This window comes from Vigna unguiculata, chromosome 9 (assembly GCF_037176805.1).
Source record: "Vigna unguiculata cultivar grain cowpea cultivar isolate G323 ecotype 2 chromosome 9, ASM3717680v1, whole genome shotgun sequence".
NCBI lineage: Eukaryota > Viridiplantae > Streptophyta > Magnoliopsida > Fabales > Fabaceae > Vigna > Vigna unguiculata.
This window is the reverse complement of record NC_140800.1, coordinates 26,734,994-26,754,199: the sequence shown is the minus strand read 5'-3', so window position 1 is coordinate 26,754,199 and position 19,206 is coordinate 26,734,994. Positions and strand designations below refer to the sequence as shown.

Genomic DNA, 19,206 nt, shown 5'->3' with positions numbered 1-19,206 from the left:
TGAATCCTTAACTTGTCATTGATCTTAAGTTGGATTGGAACAATTCTCGTTGCTCAGCAATGTTATAATTCAGTTCTGCATATACCAGCTTATTTCCACAATTTTGGAAAACAAAATCATTTGGGTATGGCATGGTTGGGAAGAATTTTAAACTACTTCTGTTTTCCTCCAGCAATTTTTCTATCTCCACCAAAGTCAAGTTTTGGAGCATTTCTGTTCCAATGATTAAATCTATATATAAAACAATTTTTAGACTTTCTTTTTACTTTGGAAGACATATTATCTGGTCATCTAATTCATAAATCTTAAACAAAATATATATAACCTACAATTCCGAAAATATTTCTCTCGCGATACAAAATTCCATTTGCAAGCCACTCCCATGTTTTGTTCCAAAAATCTTCTGTATGATTGACGTTATTTGACAACATGATAGTACGAATAGTTTTCTAAGATAATGTCCGGAACCCCAGTCTTTTGCTTCTTTTATAGCTTCGACATATTTTGTATCATCTGTTAAAATACCTAAAGCTAATAAAACTTCTCTAAATGTAAATTATGTTACATTGTTAATTATTCTGATATCTATGTAGGAAGTTGCACCTTTTACATGGGTTAGCATTCTTCTAAGATAAAACACTTCACCAGTACTTGGAGGTACCCAAATAAGCCTTCCAATAGTATTTCATGTTTTCCTTGGTTTCCAACATTTATCTTTCTTTACATAAACAAACTTGGAAACGAATTCAACATATGTTAGTTTTCTGGCTTCTGCATATTTCTTATTACATTCCATTCAGGCTGTAAACATTGATTCTGAAATTGTTATTTTTCCCATAATATCATCCATTTCGTCATCATGTTTAAAGTATATTGTCTATTCTACCAGAAGATGAAAAAATAACCTTTCTAGTGCTGGATTTCGTCCATGAATGGGAAACGAAAATATTCTCCAACATGCCTCGCATGGAGATACGTATCTGTAGTCCAGATATTGTTTGATTTCATTTACTGGTTGTTTGTTCAAATATGCTTCGTTCTGTTGTGGAACTATGGCAGCTGTTATTCTGTCGTAACCTTTGTTGATATATTTAAATAAATACTTGATCGAAGTACTGCGATTACACCATTCAACATTTATATGTGCTTGGTACTTTAGAAGTAGTTTAGGGTTGTAAGGAACCACAGAACAGTTATCAAGTCAAACACCGTTCTTTGTCACAGTTAATGAATTGTTCCTTCTACGATAATGTGGATATCCATCTTTTGATATACTGATGGTATTTTGAAACTTTTTTGGATATAGGCGCAAGCATTTTCCATTTTTCTTGCAAGGCAAAGATCTGTTTATAGTACCACAAGGACTATGTATCATGTGATCTTAAACACATTAATGTAATTCTGGACAATTTATTGGACAAGGGATTTCAACATAAATGACTTTGTCAATATCGTCAGGAGTTGGGTATTTGCTACTCGAATGCAAAAAGATGAGCAAGTGTGCATGAGGTAGCCCACGCTTTTGAAATTCTATAGTATACATGACTACAAAATAATCACAGAACAGTTAGTATAATACAATTATATCATTATTCATAGAAGGGATTACTTACATGCAATAGTTCTGCCCAATAAATTATTTTTGGTTAGATCTGTGAGAAGTTGTTCGAACTTAATCTTGACGACCCTTGAAACTATATCAGGACGATCTTTTGATGATAACTTTAACTTTTTCAATGCTCTAGTAATTTCTGGCCATTTAGGATTTCATGTGAAAGTTATGAAAAGATATGGGAATCCCATATAACTACAAATTGTCATTCCATCAAAATACAGATGATCCATAAATCTTCTGCAACCAATAAAAGATGAAGGAAGAACAACCTTCTTTCCTTGTTGCGATCCTTGGCTTTGTGAACTACTGGAAGCTTGACAGATGTTATTATATTTATCAACCTTTCACTTAAATTGATTATATTTAATGAATGACAATCTTTCAAATTCGATCATTGTATATCCTTCAACAATGAATTGTTGAAAAAGTCGTCTAAATGTAAGCAAAGTTAATGCTTCTGAGTGTCTTCTTTGTAACCTGAAACAAAATCACTCCTAATTGTCAGTCTATTCCTTTTCTGGTTGACTCTTGGTCTATCACGATGATTCACATCATGTCTATAACCATTTTCCCCATATGGAAATAATAAACCATATTGAAAGCCTAGATAGCTTGTGTGCAATTCATTTATTCTTTGCAATTTGCCGGATTGTTTTTCCATTATGATGTCTCTACCTGAAGCAGTATCAACATCACCAACAATAAGGGCTGTAACTTCTGAAACATTGGGAACATTGTATATCCTTCCATCTTTTGTGCTGTATGCAATAAGTCTCAATTTCAAATCATCAAATGGTTGGTTTCTATATCTTTCCCTTGCCATTCTAAATGATTTAGCATGAACATTGAAATCATCGAGCATACTCTTTAATTTGCTCACAATTTCCAAATCAATATTATCTTGATTCCTGCCAAGAGTAAGAGCTAATATAAGTACTTGTTTAGTTTCGTTTACGTTGAATAGAAGAAACATTTCATGTACCTTAAAGACTCCATTCTATTTTGAACTTCATTTTCGGTGTCGTAAATATATAGTTGGGCGAACTTTGGAAGCCCACCGGGTACTGGTAAATGACTTCCTATTCTATGACAAGATTGACCTTGGATTCTTAAATTGGGGGCTTTTCCATTATTAAAAGTTATGTCAACTTTTGCTCCAGGTGATGTAAAGGCAAACATCATATTGTATGTTCTAATATGATTTTGATAGTTTTTGCTTTCTTTTGATTCATTGTCAAATAACAGACGTTGCAAAAGAATTGGTGGCTCTTTTAGAATTAGTAGTTGAACTTTACCATTACCGCAACACAAATGGAGAGTCGAACTCACAGATTTTCTGGTCTTCTTAATCCTTTCCTCATACCACATGTAGGCCTTGCATTCCCTACATATGAATACTAGATCTCCAATGTCTGCGTACACTGTGTATAATGAAATATACCCTTACTAAATGAAGTACAATATAGGAGGAATAAAAATTATAGGTATTAAATAAATTCTTATCTAGGATTCATGGACTGTTCAATTTCGTCATCTTGTGCTATACATTCATCTTCCATGTCTTCGTTCTGGTAAGGTGGTGAATCTGAAAACCTTATTGGTATATCTCAAACATGTGGTAATTATTTCAACAATCTATAAATTACATACTACCAATTTAGAAAGTATTACCTCTAACAATATTCTCAATTGGTGGGGTTGTACTTTCATGTAGTGCAACATCTTGTAGTACAACCTGGGATGATGATTGACCTGTTGAACTTTGATGAAACTCTGATAATAACTTTGTTGCAACTTGAAACTTCTGAAGTAGATTTTGGCGATGAAAACTTTCATTAAGAAATCTAAACTTCATTGCATTACTTTTCCGTTGAGGCGGTTGATGATTATAATTCCCTTTGATATCCTTATCTGTTTCAATCTAGCGATTGAAAAATCCATCATTGTAATATCAGACAGTGGTGTACAATTCTTTTTCCTTCGATGATCTTCATCAAGTAGAACTCTATGACTCTTCTCTTCACACTTCATTTTCTTTTCTTTTAGCATCAACTTTCTTTTTAGTCTTGCATTTGCGCAAGATACATTGGACACCATGATCGGACTGTTACTGAAATAGTTATGACAAAAAATATTGTTGTTCAAACAAAATCATTGTACACATTTGTATTCCATATCAATATTTCAAATTAAAACACGTTTTTTGTTTTACATTGACGAATTAAAAATTTCTCCCAAGCAAATTTACCTTCTCATTGTTGCCAAATAGTATATAACAATTATATAGAAATAAAAAATAAAATAATAGCAAACTCATTGTACCTAAAACTTAATTTAGTTCATTTATGGACTTGGTCTTCCTATAACTCTTCAAAGTTTAACTCTTTCTTATACCTGAAGCTTTGAAACAAAATATCCTAAGTAAGCTTTTAGTTGTGGGAAAATATAAATTGCGCGCTAAATTAATTTTATTTATTTAGTTTATTACATTTAATCCTTTAGTATCGAAATGATTGATTGTATAGCATGGGGCAGTTGAACCCCTAAAAGTCATTCTGCAATGTACTTCATTCACCCAAATGTCTATATCCATTAATGAAGGTTTTCTTTCTTTAAATTAATTTTTATAATTAAGTTAAATATTAAAATAATGATGGTTGATGTAGAACCTTCCATTCGATGAGTTTTAAGTTGTTTCACAGTTATATATTCTCTGATAACTTTTCACTTCTGAATTGTCCAAAAACCTTTGGAACTTCACCAACCAAATTTTCTGGAATGAAGAATTCTGAGGCCAGCGAAAACAATTCTGCAAGACGTTATTCCTTTAAAAATTGGTTCTAGAGTTCAATCAACTTGGTATTTCCAACATGGGTAAGTTATGAACTTATGATTTCATTTTTCTTGATGATCATTGTTAGATTACTGGTAAAGATTCTAACTTTCATCAAGTTGTCAAGTTCTAGAACGTAAATACATAGTTTTTTTGTAAAAAAATATTTGCTTGATATATGTAATAGTTTGGTTCTTTGTAAACATGAATAAAAAATATGACTTGATTCCATTTTGAGACTATTGTGTAGGAGTTCATTCGTTTTGATGAAACTTTCTTTCACTACTAGGGACAACAAATGGAGATGGGCCCAAACTACTTTCGTGATCCGGTAGGAAACTATCTTATGGTTGAATTTGAAGAGTGTTTCATGCAAAATTGAAGCTTTCGTATAGCATGTGAAATTGCAATTTTTTATAAATTGGATGGTCTATACTGGTTAGGGATCCTATATTGTGGACACGTTACTTTCAGATTCGCATTTTCAGTTTGGTTATGAAAGAAATAGACTATCTTGCTCCCAAACTGGTTCCTAATCCCCAACGACCTTTATCTTCTTCGAGGTTTTTCACTTGCTTTAAATCCAAACTATTGCTATCTCAGGTATTATTTTAAGATTCATAAGTTCGTCTTTGTTTCTTAAATTTAACTTGATTAATTTCAATTTTTAAATTGATGCAAACATACATTCAGTTGGATTATGTGTTTGTTATATTTTTGGCACATGAATTGAACTATGACAAGATTCAACTAATTGATCCTTGTCAGAAGAAACATGATGTTGGTATACACAAGTCGTAGAATGGAGACTTGATTCTACAGAAAGGGGTGTTAGAGATGGCTCAATATTACAATGTCAAGGAAAACAAAATCATACATATGAATTATGTTGACCAAAATATGTTTTTATTTAAGCTTTTTTCTTCTAAGGGAATTGAGATTAATTATTCTCCTCAATTGGTCAGCGTTAGTAATGATGATATAGGTCTCGGAGGTTATGACCCTGCAGATTTTTACTATTGAATGGCCAAATGTTTATCTGCGAATGATGCCAAATCATCTCCACTAGTATAGGATTCTTGACCTTCAATGTTATAGTGCAACATAATTTCTTCTATTCTAATTATTACTACAAATTTGTATTTTTTTTTTAGTACTTGGAATCCGAATTTGTAGCAAAAGATTTTGTTAAGAAGAGGACACGATACTTATTGGTCAATGCTGAAGGTGATTGTTGGCCTTGTACAATTCGATGATCTGGAAGAAGGAACAAAGAATGCTACTTAAGTTGTGGGTGGAAAGAATTTTGTAAGCAGAAAAGATTAAAGGAAGGAACCATAATCAGACTTGGTGTAGATAAGGAACTATCGAATTTTATCTATGTAATGGAGATAAAAGAATAGTCTTTGTATTTGGTAGTTTGTTTTGTCGAACAATTAACTACAATAGTATTTTGTAGGTCCGTAAAAAGAACAACAATCTTTTTGATATATATATGTTAACAAATGTTGCTTATCCTTATATATATATATATATATATATATATATATATATATATATATATATTTTGTAGGTCTATACAATTCTTATTTATTACTAATTCTACATGTAATTATGTTGCTTATCCTTATATTTTGTATCTCTTTATGCATACAATGATGTTATAACCATAGTTTGACCTTCTACACAAAAAATCCAATCATATATTGAATGTGCATGGGCACTTAGAAGCCTAACTTCACACAGACTTAAACGCTTAAGTTGATATAGTATGAATTTGAATGTACCACAAAATAACTTCAACACATTTCCAAAAATAATAGTTAAAATGTATATCGAACTTAGGATTTTTATGTGCAATAGTAGAACAAATATACATATTAGTAAATAATTACATTTGACTAATAATATCTCATAAAATAATGTTTGGTAAACATAGTTGGTGGATCAAATATTACAACCATTGTGTAGGCAAAATAACCAACTATCGCCAAATCCAAATGTAGCACAAAACCATTAATATGATAATGGATTCCATAATACAACACACCATCACCAACTTTGATCACCACAACTTCAAAATCCATATGTATTTACAAAGATGACTGGTCCACATTACAATTTCTCCTATTTCATTCGCTTTTTAGTTTTGGTCCTAGAAAATTCTGCACTTGGTATATCATCCAGATGGTCACAATCAACTTCGAAGTCAAACAACAATTCCTTGGTAGGAGTAACATAGAAGTCAATATAAGGATCATGATCTGCAGAACTACTCAAAGTCAACTGCACATATGAAAGAATTTTGTTTATGATATTAATTTTGTGAATATCAAAACATTTGATACTAACATAAGTATACATTATGTATTACAATGCACATATCAGCTTCCGTATTTGATCAAAACTTGACTTCCCAATGGTTTCTTTAATCTGCTGATTTTAAAGATAAAATGCTTACTTCAAATCAATAGTGGTATCAAAATTAAGTATACAATGAGTTTGAACTCTAGATACCTTTCTTGTATGGGGTGCACTTTTAGTGGAACCACCAGATTTTGATTTGTTTGTGGAACCATCAGATGATTTAGATTGCTTTGTGGAACCATATACAACTATGGGACTTGACTCTTGAATCTGTCAATTTCATTCAAGAAGTTTCCAATAAATTTATTATTATGAAAGAAGTACAAAATTTTAAAAATTACAGATACCTTTTTTGTATGACCACCACTTATAGTCAAACCAAGTGTTTGAGATTGGGTATTGGGACCACATATAGCTTTGGGGCTACAATCTTTCGGCTATCATTTCGGCAAAAGTAAACTGTCAAAATTTTAGAATTAAGAAAGTAAAACATAGATGATATTACATATACCTTTATTCCATGAGGTGCACTTTTAATCAACCCAACTGTTTTAGATTGCTTAGTGGAAACACATATACCTGCTGGTTTAGATCCTTTAGCGTGTCATTTAAACAAAAGTAGTTAATACATAATTTAAAATAACAAATTATCTACTAAAATAATTCTAAATGAATGTTACAAATTCTGTCTAAGAAATCGTTTCAGCTTCGATATTAGATTCAGATATACCTGTGCCAAAATATTTTATAACCAGCATATTTAAATCTAAGAACATGACCTCCTCTCTTTCGGGTCCGCCCTTAGAGTTTGATTCGGTACTCGAATCACATTTACCTTCACCACTGGAGTCCTTAATCTACATATGAATCACAGTAAAAAAATTATGTTATTAAGTATATTTCGAATTCATAAATTCTTTTGAGTACAACATAATAATCTACCATCTTAGTATCAAGTTTACTTCTAATGGAAGCAATAGTTTCAGGATTGGTTGAAGCTTTCATGACAGATGAAAATCTGTTATTTAGTTGAACTCTAACCTTAAAAGCAAGAGTACATCCTAGCAAAACATATAAATCCTCTAGAAAACATTTGGGATCATCTTCACCATCCTAAAATAAAATAAAAAAACAATTTTACACTTCCATTTAGTTCAAGTAATTGCCAAACATACTAATACCACCTCAATCATTTTATTCATCAATTCAACAACTGATACATCAATCAAGTTATTGCAGTCTTGATCCCACATTACAAAATTGGTGTAATTGTCTCCATCTGTAACTTGTAATTCCAACTTATATCTGCAACAAAAAGATTTAGTTATTTAATACCATGTGATGTAAACATGAACAATATCTAAAATATAAATACAAACCTAATTCCATGCTTTTCATTATCAAACCCACAGAGAACACACTTAAAAGGACCTACTTCATCAATCTTCTTCCTGCAACTATTGCATACTGGATAACACCATCCATCACAATATTTGCAACTGTAACACAATATTGTTCCTATTACAAACAAAAACAAACTTATCACAATAAAAAAATCATAAATTCAACAAAAATGTTACAAAACCCAGAATAACTTACTGATTACCTCTTTCATACATGTGATTTTAGATATCGTACGCACAACAGCTTTATACATAAATTTCTCATGTTCACTATACTGGGACGGTGAACTCAATTGGCTACATTCTTGACTTGGATTAACTTCATTGCGAAAATGTCTATAAGTAGAATATTTAAGTCATTACCATACAATATATGTTAAATAATATCATAGAATTTTAAATTATACCAACACATACTCTATCCATTGCTCCTTGAATCGAACTAACTCACCACATTCTTCACCATTAAGAGCTTTGAACCATTCCAAGAATTCGATATTGACATTGACCATCGTCCTAAATTAACAGCAAAATCAACAGAAAAAAAAACCACAAAACACTGAAATAAAATGGACAAACTTGAACACGGCTTAATCTTAGCCTGCGTCAACATAACGACAAGAAGATAGGAATCTGGTTCACCCCTCCAATTACTCATAAATTTGAAGTAATATGAATCCCACAACGTACACCCAATGACTACAGAAATGTAAACGACTTGACAATAGTTTAAAAATATCAAGTCATAAATGATAATACAACAATATTAAAAAACATAGTAAATAATTACTAACCTCAAATCCCTTATATGAAAGACAACATTCTTCGACTGAGGATTACACCTCACATTATCAACCACTCCAATAATATCTAAAAGAAATAATAACAGCTCATTAAAATCATAATCTTTATACAGTAACTTCCAAAAAGCAACATCATATGTACATACCATACACCAGATCAGTATAGTAATTTTCATCCACTATATCTTCAATACTTTTGAAGTTGTAAATGTTCAGTGGAATACTTGAAATTGGTTGTTGTTTTATAGTTGTTGCCCCAATGAACAATAATTTGTAAGGATGTTCACATACCCGAAATTGTCCTTGATTCTTCAATATCTTAAAGTTATGCATTATATAGGTTTGACCCTCTACCAATTTTTCTTCCCACAAACATAAATCTTCCTTTTTTACCATTGCAGGAATCATATCACCCTGAAAAATAACAAAAAGCATAAAAATAGCAACACATAAAACAATAACATAATTTCATTACCTTCTGATCCAAAAGAATCAACTTCATATGACGATTGTTATCCTGGTTTTGAACAAACCACAAGTCTTTGACTCTAACGGCAAGCTTCAATGTTTCTTTCTTGTCATCAATATCTTTGATCATATCAAGTTTTCTCGCCATCAGAAGAAAACAAACACAACCAACACCAAGTTAAAAGACAAACAACGTAAGTAACACCAACTACAGAAACTGAAAAAAACTAATGACAACTCTTAAACAGAAAGAACAAACGAATGCCATAACTCCTTAAACTCAAAAACACAGAATACATACTTGGTAAAACATACAAAACTGAAACAACAAAAACAAACGAACGAAACTTAAAAATCACAAACTGAACCAACTCAAAAGACAACAAACATAAATAATCCCAACATCCAAAACTGTGAAAAAAAAATAACAACAAATATTAAACAGAAAGAACAAACATAAACATAGAATCAAACTCAGAAAACACAAAAACTAAACACTCAACCACAAAAAGCAAAGAAATGGAATACCTTAAGAAACTTGGGTAAGAAACTGGGGGACGGAGAAGAAGAAATGCAGAAGAACGAAAGAACCCAACTGAACCATATTTAAAATACAGATTCAAGCTTTATTCCAAAGAAACTAAGCTCAGTAATTAATGCATGAACATCAATAAAATCATGCAGTACTCCCTCCATCCAACACTCAAACAGGCAGGAAAGTGAAAATTACTTATTTGGCCAGACAATTGAACGAAATGGAAGCCTCATAACAAGGTTAGATTGGTCAAAAACGGAAATCAAAATAGCCAGATCACGGTCACGGACCATCCTTAAGAAAAGAAAAAGTTATCGAAAAACCTAAAAATAGGACAACTATCAGGAATTTAAGTTGGAGTATCTGGATCTTTTCTAAAGATCATTATTTTCTTATATTTTAGATAAAAGTCATAAGAAAAAAATATTTAACCTATAAATATAAATTAATATAAATTAAGTAGATGTCATTATTATAGATAGAATTACAGGGAATATTTTGAAAAACTAAATGGAGATAGCGCATGGTGCTGCTAGGATCACTCCGTCATACTTTTGAATTAATGTCAACGTCAACTCACCTTCCTTCAATTTGTGGGCAATTTATTCGCTACGAAGCTGTGGCATTTACTTCAGTGGAGGACCATAAATTTATCATTCCAAAATATTTATTACTTTCATTATTATATATAATATTTATCAATTTTATTACTAATTAGTTTTCATTGGAATATTTTCATCTATAGAAGTTAAAACTTTTAAATTTAAGCCCAGCTTTATTCAGACTTATAATGATTAGAATCAAAAGTACTCTCCATATATAAAAATAAGTATCTATAAATGACTTTTATTTCTAGTGCCAAGAATATATTTTTATTTAATAAAACTTCAATTATGGATTTCACTTTTTTTTTTCTTTATTATCAGTATTTTTCCAACCTGTCTATTTCTTTTATCTTTATTAAAACGGAGCGTTAATGTAGAGGCTTGAGGCATTGCATCGTCAAATCACGTCTGCCCCCAACCAACTACCTTTTCAATATTTACTTTTGAAAATGATATTATACATACCATTTATATATATATATATATATATATATATATATATATATATATATATATATATATATAATATACTACTTTCAGCGATTTGAGCAAAACTCTTCTGAATGAAAATTTGACTTGTCCTAGAAAAACTACATGCAAAAATTTTAATCTTAATGCATGCCAAATTTCTCAAAATCAATTTAAGAAAAAAAATAAAGAGAAATTTACTCTAATCTAAAAGAAATTCCAATTAGTCAGACTTAATTCTGTTATTCACCAAGATTCCTAAGGTGTGTTTTGATTTACGAAATGATGAATAAATTCTTAAAAAATTTAGAAAACATAAAAATAAAGTAAAAAAGAAAGTGTTTTAAGAACAATTATGATTTTCCTAATTAAAGTTCGGAATTTTATTTATTAATAAAATATTCATACTCATCGTCTCGAGTACATTAACAGTACTCTTAAATAATTTATTATGTTTACATATAATAGTATCTCTGTTATTATATTTTTGTATTAAAATATCTTTATATTTATAAAATTGGATTAAATATGTTTTTATTTCTTAATTTTTAATAAAAATTGAAATTATTTATTTTTTGAAATTTTGGATCATTTTAATCTTCAACTTTACAAATACGTAGATTTAATTTACATTATAAATATGTTTCATGATAGTATTTTAGTTTTTCTTAATTATTTGACACATTTGCGCTTCAATGTTTGTTAAGAAATAATTTTGTAATGTCAAATAAACTTAACAAATATTGATTAAATGAATTAAATTTTCGCATTTTTAAAATTGAAGAACTAAATTAGGTTAAAGTTTTGAAGAATAACTAATTATAATTTTCAGTAAAAGTTAAAGTGATCAAAAACATATTTAACCCAAATTAAAAATAGATAATACTAAGTAAATTTATATTAAACTAATAAATAAATTTATTAAAATAAAAAAAAATATTGCAAGAAAATTAAACAATTACACAAGATAAAATGAAAAGGCTTTGAATTTGTTTCTAATTTATTAATTACAAACTTAAAACATAATTTACTTTGTATAGAGATTAACTTAGTGTATGAATTTAGTGGTTTGTTAACCTTGTCTGTCTTCTTTGATATTCCACAAATTCAATGACAAGGTTATTTTTTACTCAATATATAACTAAACTAAACTCAACAAATAAGGCTGTAATTATTGCACATCCCTTGCCCAAAAAGTCGAATCCTGCCTTGTTGAGACCTCTTTTGCCCCAATTGTATTTAGTTCTTATTTATCCTCAAAACTAAAAGCTCAATTCTTGTCGATACAATTTTTGTTCGTCATTAATTATAAATATTGTTAAATATAGTAATTTAAAATTTTTTATTTAAAATTAAATAATAACACTAATTAGGGTATACTTTTAATTTTACATCGTAACAATTCGAAAATGAATTAATAAAATGGGTGAGTTGATTTTTTTCCTCAACACTCATTTAACACCAATAAAATAACACTTGTATATTAAAATGTAAAATAATTTATGATAAATCAATTAGAATAATAGAATAATTTATTAGATATTGGAAGGGTGTAGAACATGGAAAATTTTCGGAAAAATGGAATTTGAATGAAAACCCGGGTAGTTGAGCATTCAACAACTGCCGTCAATACTAACCACCCAAATCCCCAGAAAAAGTTTCGCATTTAATAAGGAGAAAAACCAAGAAATCTTTTCCTGCCTTCATGTTCTTGTGAGTGAGAACACCAGACACAAATTCGTGTCGGTGAGAAAAACTTGAGGCAGAGATTCAAGAGAATGGAGAGTGTTTTGAGCCCTGAACCATCACAGAAGTCACCTTTGGATTCCAGTTCCAAACAAGTCACAACCATTGAAGAACTGAAAGACAGCACCGATGCCGAACTCACCAAAATTCGTCTCATGCGGGCCTTTGTTGAAGCTCGAGATCCCTCTTCCAAGGTACCCAAATGCACAAAACCAGACAAAACACCTCCAGTTGCCACCTTTTCTTGCAACTAAATTAACTGTCATGGCTTTGTGCCCTTTCTTTATGAAAGTACTGCTGCACTTTTCTTCCCATCTTATTGTGAATCATATGGATAAAATAAAATTACCTTTCTTCTTACCATACTAGTTTTTGCATAGCTAATTCCTGTCCAAGAATCTAGCATCTAATTTTTCGATAATGATGTTTGAATTCAAAACTTTATTTAAGAGATTCGAATTGGGGTTGCAGTTAGATTAACGACTGTGTTTGTGACCCTGATATTTCCAATCACAACGGAATGCCCAGAAACGGAAATTGACAACTAGAAGTGTTGTGACTAAAAAAATGCAAAATTTATGAAGCCGAAGGGGAATTTAATTTGGTTGAGCTTTGGTGAGTGTGCAGGAAGTGGATGATTTGATGATTAGAAGATTCTTGCGGGCTCGTAATTTAGATGTGGAGAAGGCTTCGGCAATGTTCCTGAAGTATTTGAAGTGGAAACGTTCGATTATGCCCAATGGTTATATATCGCCATCAGAGATTGCCGAAGATATTGCACATGAGAAGGTGTTTGTTCAAGGGCTCGACAAGAAGGGTCGACCTATAGTTGTTGCCTTTGCTGCAAAACATTTTCAAAGCAAAAATGGTGCCGATGGATTTAAACGTACTATTCTCACTTCAGATCCATTGCAATTTGCATTTCAAGTCCTCTTACTTCACAACAACTACTTTTTCTGTATGCAGGTTATGTAGCATTTGCTCTTGAGAAGCTATGTTCAAGGTGCATCCCTTTTTCTCTGTTAATTCATACCCACATGTGCATACTAAAATGAGTTCAAATACGACTTTAGTCCATGCAATTCATCTTTCTGCTCAACTTTAGTCGTTGCCACTGCTGAGAAATAAGTGAATTATTAACTTTGGTTATCATAGTTCAATTTGATCTGCAACATCTTATGGAATTACCACTGATGTCACTTTTATGGACTGATAGTCTAACTTTTTCTGCATTTCAATGGCTAAAGTTCCCTGCAAAGTGAAAATAAAGGTTAAAATATAAAAAACAACTATTCCAATTTGGTCTCCAAAGTACAAGTTTTATGTTAGTCTCTGAAAGTATTTCTGTTAGACAAAAATGGTTATTCGGATAGTTTTATACACTGATGGTGTTAAATTTTATTGGTGTGGCATCTTTCACACTTGTCCTAAATCTCAGAAAGACTAATTTGGTGGAACAGAGACATGAGACTAAAGTGAAAAATTTTAACTTAAAGGACAAAGCTAGAACCAAAGTTCATAGAACTGAAAACAGAACACTTCCACCCAAATGAATCTGAGATATATGTGCAACTGCATTTAGACGATAGACATGAAATTTTTTATACTTTTGTCCAAAAGTTTTAGTTATAACCTACACATAGAACTGTGAATATAGTTAGAAGATTGTAAAGATTGTTAATATGCCTATTTAACATCTCAGGATGCCGCCGGGGCAAGAAAAGTTTCTTAGCATTGCAGACATTGAAGGATGGGGATATGCAAACAGTGACCTTCGTGGATACCTTAATGCTCTATCCACTTTGCAGGTTTAGGTTTCCCTCCATTCATTAACCACTTCTTTCCACAAATCTTGCGCATAACTTTTCTTTGTGTGTTTAACTGGAAACTTGAAACATCCAGATCTCACATGTCCCTTTTTCCTTTTTCTGACTGCAGGATTGCTACCCTGAAAGATTAGGAAAGATGTTTATTGTACACGCACCATATTTGTTTATGAAAATTTGGAAAATGATTTACCCTTTCATTGATGACAACACCAAGAAAAAGGTGACACTTCAAATTCATAATACATGTTATATTTGCATGAGATGTTGTAGCAGCATATTTTGAATGTTGCAGTTCTGTGCAGATAGTATTCGTGGAGAACAAAAAACTGAAATCAACATTACTAGAAGAGATAGAAGAGAGTCAACTCCCAGATATATACGGAGGCCAAATGCCGTTAGTTCCTATCCAGGATAGCTGATTAAATTATACTTTTTAACGTTTCTTTTGTCATTTTAATCTCTCCAAATAATTTCGACACCATAAGTTAAATACATTTATATAGTTCTCTAGTTCATTATATCAGCTTATAAGAGGCTATTTTACAAAAACTTGTTCTTTGAATTCCATAAAATCTCCGCATATATATATATATATATATATATATATATATATATATATATATATATATATATATAATGGTTTGATTTTTCTCCAATCATATATAAGGAGTTATAATCTAGGTGGCCACATACATGTTTATAGATATAATATATAGTCCCCTATCAGTGGATTCCAATTAGGGCTGGCAAAGGATACTGAATTGAACCATTCAAAACTGCATTGAACTAAAAAATAGTTTGTCTGAACTGAACAACAGTTTAAACGAACTGAACTGAACTATTTTTTTTGTCTAACAAACTAAACTGAACACACTGTAATATGAATCAGACTATTATAAACTGAACTGTAGTACAAACTATAATATTTTTAAATTGAACTGTATTATTTTTGAATCGTTTTTTAACTAAATCATACTAATTTTGAATCAAATTGTATTATTTTTGAACTAAATATACTTCATCATTTCAATTGATCATAAATTATTACATCAATTTAAATTGTTGAATTTTTTTCTTCAAATGTACAATAGTTAAAACACTCTATATTTAAAACTATAAAAATATATTTGAAAAAAGAAATACAGAAATTGAAATAATATAAAATTAGATATAATATGAAATGATTTTGTTACGTATTAAAACGATAATAAAAATAAAATTTAAGATATTATAAAAATAAAATTTAAGATATTATTTATAAAATTTAATTCTCTCACTATTATAGTTTCTTCCGTGAACAATAGTAATTATGTAATATAATAAGAAAAACACATTTAATTTTAAGAGGAAAAGAGAAAACTATAATTAAAATAGGTAGATTTTATTTTGTGTTCAGTATAAATAAAATATTTAGAAAATAAATGTTGGAAGTATTAAATTTTTTTATCATAGATAATTATATTAATTAATATAAATTATATATAACACTATTTTTTATAATATGAAATAAATATTAAAGACTAATTTTTATAAAATGAAATAATTAATATCAATGAAACTGTGATTTATAATATAATCATAAAATTATCGTTTAAATTTATTATTATAATATAACCTAAAAAGTGTTACACACTTTTTTTATTATTGTATATGACATGAAAACAAAAAAAATCAAATAACAATAAATTTTGCGCATAGTGTAGATGATGAGATGAGGAAATACAATGATTGTCGTACATTACTGGTATACTAGGAAGTGTGAAGCAATGAGGAAAAATTAAAATGTAGTTCGGTTCGATCATTAAATAATTTACTCATATATGTTCGATTTTTAAAAACTGTATTGGACAATAGTATAAATCAATTTTTAATACAACCAATTCAGTTTATTTGAGTATAAAACAATACAATTAACCGTAGTACATTACAGTTAAATTAATTTTGTCCAACCCTAATTCCAATATATAATCCAAGTGTCATAGTAAATTTAACTAAAGTAAGTTCTTAATTAAATATTACTATGTCTAATTATATATAACTTTTTACATTTTATATCTAGTAAAAAGCTAATTAACCAAGTAACTTTTTGATTATTTTTAATATAAGTTTTCACTTTTAATCAAAGTAACTTCTTAATTATTAGTAAAAACTCATTCAATCATATGAAAGTTTCTAAAATTAACCAAAGTAATTTCTCAATTGTGGAGAATCAACTGGATGTCGAAGAAGATTATCATGCTTTCTTTCATCAACATGTCATTTCAAGTTCTTTGTATCTTCTTTAATAGAAACCAATCGTTTGAACTTAGGTATTATAGACAAGTATCACATCACCTTGCCAAGTGAATCGACCATCTTTGTCTTCATCATCACTATTTCCATCAATTTTCTTTTTAAACTGTTAAGATGCCTTGAATGTTATGCTGTCCCTTCATCTTCCTTACTTCATATATTTATGATATAGTTATGGGTTGTAATGAGGCTTAAAGGGGCTGTTATTTTTTTACTCTTTTATAAGGCTAAAAGGCATCTGTATCATGTATCTCTCTATCATTATTCAGAAATAAGAAACTCTTGAACTGCTCCGTGGATGTAGGTCACATTGACTGAACCACGTAAATTTGTGTGTCTTCTTTTTCTCTTAATCTGTTTCTTTTCATTTTGTCATAACATAAACTATGATAAATCACATGTTGGTCATGTGTTCAGTGAAGCAAACTTGTCTATGTACAATACACAATCATTGGCGCATGTACATATCTTTTTATATTCTAAACTCATTAGACATAGATTTTTCTTTTCCTCATAATTATGAATAGGTAACGTGTTATTTTTTGAAAGCATCTCCTTCAGTAACTCTAACAATTGTGTGAAACGTTTATTGATCAATTCATTTCTTGCTTTTAAACTGAACAATTTTAAAGTTGTCGATAGTTGTGTAAAGTTAGTGCATCTCGGGTACAACTCTTCCTTTGAATCAAACTTAAGAGAATCATATAAATGAGCTCTTCCAAAGTTTTCTTCACTAACATCACGTACTATGCCTTCTAAATGATTATTCATCCATTTGTCTATATAATATGTTCCTCGTAACGTCGTAGGCTTGTGTAATACTTCTCCATGCCAAGTTCAAATTGTATAACTCCTCACTATATCTTAGATGAATAGATGATCACGCATTGTGACCAAGTCCTAATGTATTTGATTAAGACAACGATCACAAGGACAAAAATATTTTCCATTAACAAAGATTGTGTTCTTGAGCATATTGCAAAAACTAATGTGACACTCCTTCATCTAACTTCGGTCCATACTATGTTCTTAAAAAACTCCATCAATATCAAACTTTTAACTCTTACAAGGTGACGCCCTACCCATTCAAAAAAACAAATTTCATAATTTGCTAACACGTGTACAAAGAAGTCAAACATCATAAATTCGACAAAATTTTGACAGTATTTCACATCGATCTATGAAGTACACGAAATGAAAGTGATCACTCATGACCACAATCAAGTATGCATCTAGAGAATAACATAAAATTGTCTCAATCAAAATTTTATCAAATTTATTTATAAACCTTAATGTACACATTATAACCAATTATGAAAAATAATTTTTTCAAACTATCTGATCGGATAATTCAAGATTTAATACAAATGATTAAAAATTTAATCATTTATACAAAATCTCAAATAGGAACTAAGGTTTGCTTAGTATTTAACTAAAATTATAGTAAATCTTCATATATAAAATAACAATGTAACAATAATTTAAAAAATCAAATAAAATTAGAATGATTTAAATTTTATTCATAGTTTTTGTAAATATTATAAAATTTCAAATAAAAGAAAAGGCCAAGAAAACAAACTAAAAAAATTGTCTAAGATTAAAACTATAATGTGAAAGAAAAAATATAACCAATACACATACAATGAACAAGAGACAACGTGCAATGAAAGGAAATGAAAAACTAACCTCTTATAGCAAAATCGAGAATGAAGTTAGATGGATGGTGGCCTTAGGGTCGCCTTTGGTAGCAGAATGTGGCGGCGCCACCGACAAACAAAAAGTTGGGCAGTGAAATGGGGATGAAAAAGCACTATTACGTTAAATGGAGATGAAAACGAAAAAGAATCGGTTTAAAACTCATAAATCAATCACTCAAAAATGAAAATCCAACAAGTTCAGTGGTGATAAATGAAGCCAAACTCATTTGTGGAGGTTGTTGTTGTAAGACCCGTGAAAATTAATTAATTAATTAATAAATGTGGGTAGTGGGAGCCTTTATGACATTTAATTCTGACATGTATGACGTGGAAAAGTACTATTTCAAATGGTTGAGAGCATTTTATTGTGTGAAAAGACTTGGATTTGAGTCTTATATGTGCCAACTATGTGTTATTTAATTTATTATTATTTTTTATAATATGCTTGATCATGTTAAGTGATAATATAATCATAGAATTATATGAATTATCATAAAACTTGAATTAGTTAAATGGTTGTGCATTGATTTGGCATTGGCAATATT

At 29.9% G+C, this 19,206-nt stretch overlaps 2 protein-coding genes and 1 long non-coding RNA gene across 3 annotated transcripts; 1 reads left to right on the top strand and 2 right to left on the bottom strand.

Annotated features, from left to right (window-relative positions):
- Positions 1-6,364: 6,364 nt before the first annotated feature.
- Positions 6,365-7,534, bottom strand: LOC146883828 (uncharacterized). Its single transcript, XR_014984430.1, has 4 exons — positions 7,327-7,534; positions 7,163-7,252; positions 6,966-7,085; positions 6,365-6,734 (listed from the first exon to the last, which is right to left on the bottom strand). It is a non-coding gene; the product is annotated as an uncharacterized LOC146883828 (long non-coding RNA).
- A 1-nt stretch (position 7,535) lies between these two features.
- On the bottom strand, positions 7,536-9,637 carry LOC114163574 (uncharacterized). Its single transcript, XM_085666728.1, has 10 exons — positions 9,497-9,637; positions 9,168-9,435; positions 9,013-9,088; positions 8,636-8,734; positions 8,422-8,554; positions 8,251-8,333; positions 7,991-8,120; positions 7,758-7,928; positions 7,590-7,672; positions 7,536-7,545 (listed from the first exon to the last, which is right to left on the bottom strand). The coding sequence occupies exons 1-10, from the start codon at positions 9,635-9,637 to the stop codon at positions 7,536-7,538; spliced, it is 1,194 nt and encodes a 397-aa protein (XP_085522854.1).
- A 3,068-nt stretch (positions 9,638-12,705) lies between these two features.
- LOC114162396 (Sec14p-like phosphatidylinositol transfer family protein) lies at positions 12,706-15,221 on the top strand. The gene is made up of 6 exons (XM_028046265.2): positions 12,706-13,037; positions 13,471-13,729; positions 13,810-13,846; positions 14,546-14,651; positions 14,782-14,892; positions 14,975-15,221. Exons 1-6 carry the CDS (start codon positions 12,876-12,878, stop codon positions 15,089-15,091), a joined length of 792 nt encoding a protein of 263 aa, XP_027902066.1. The 5' UTR covers positions 12,706-12,875; the 3' UTR covers positions 15,092-15,221.
- The last annotated feature ends 3,985 nt before the right edge of the window (positions 15,222-19,206 follow it).

Excerpts from the sequence above, each read along its gene's own strand:
- LOC114163574 (XM_085666728.1), bottom strand. The coding sequence starts at position 9,637 with ATGGCGAGAAAACTTGATATGATCAAAGATATTGATGACAAGAAAGAA. Across the intron at positions 9,436-9,496 it reads TGATTCTTTTGGATCAGAAG|GGTGATATGATTCCTGCAAT; the intron begins GTAATGAAATTA and ends GTTATTTTTCAG. Across the intron at positions 8,735-9,012 it reads TTTCATATAAGGGATTTGAG|GACGATGGTCAATGTCAATA; the intron begins GTTAGTAATTAT and ends CTGTTAATTTAG.
- LOC114162396 (XM_028046265.2), top strand. The coding sequence starts at position 12,876 with ATGGAGAGTGTTTTGAGCCCTGAACCATCACAGAAGTCACCTTTGGAT. Across the intron at positions 13,730-13,809 it reads TGGTGCCGATGGATTTAAAC|GTTATGTAGCATTTGCTCTT; the intron begins GTACTATTCTCA and ends TTCTGTATGCAG. Across the intron at positions 14,893-14,974 it reads ATGACAACACCAAGAAAAAG|ATAGTATTCGTGGAGAACAA; the intron begins GTGACACTTCAA and ends AGTTCTGTGCAG.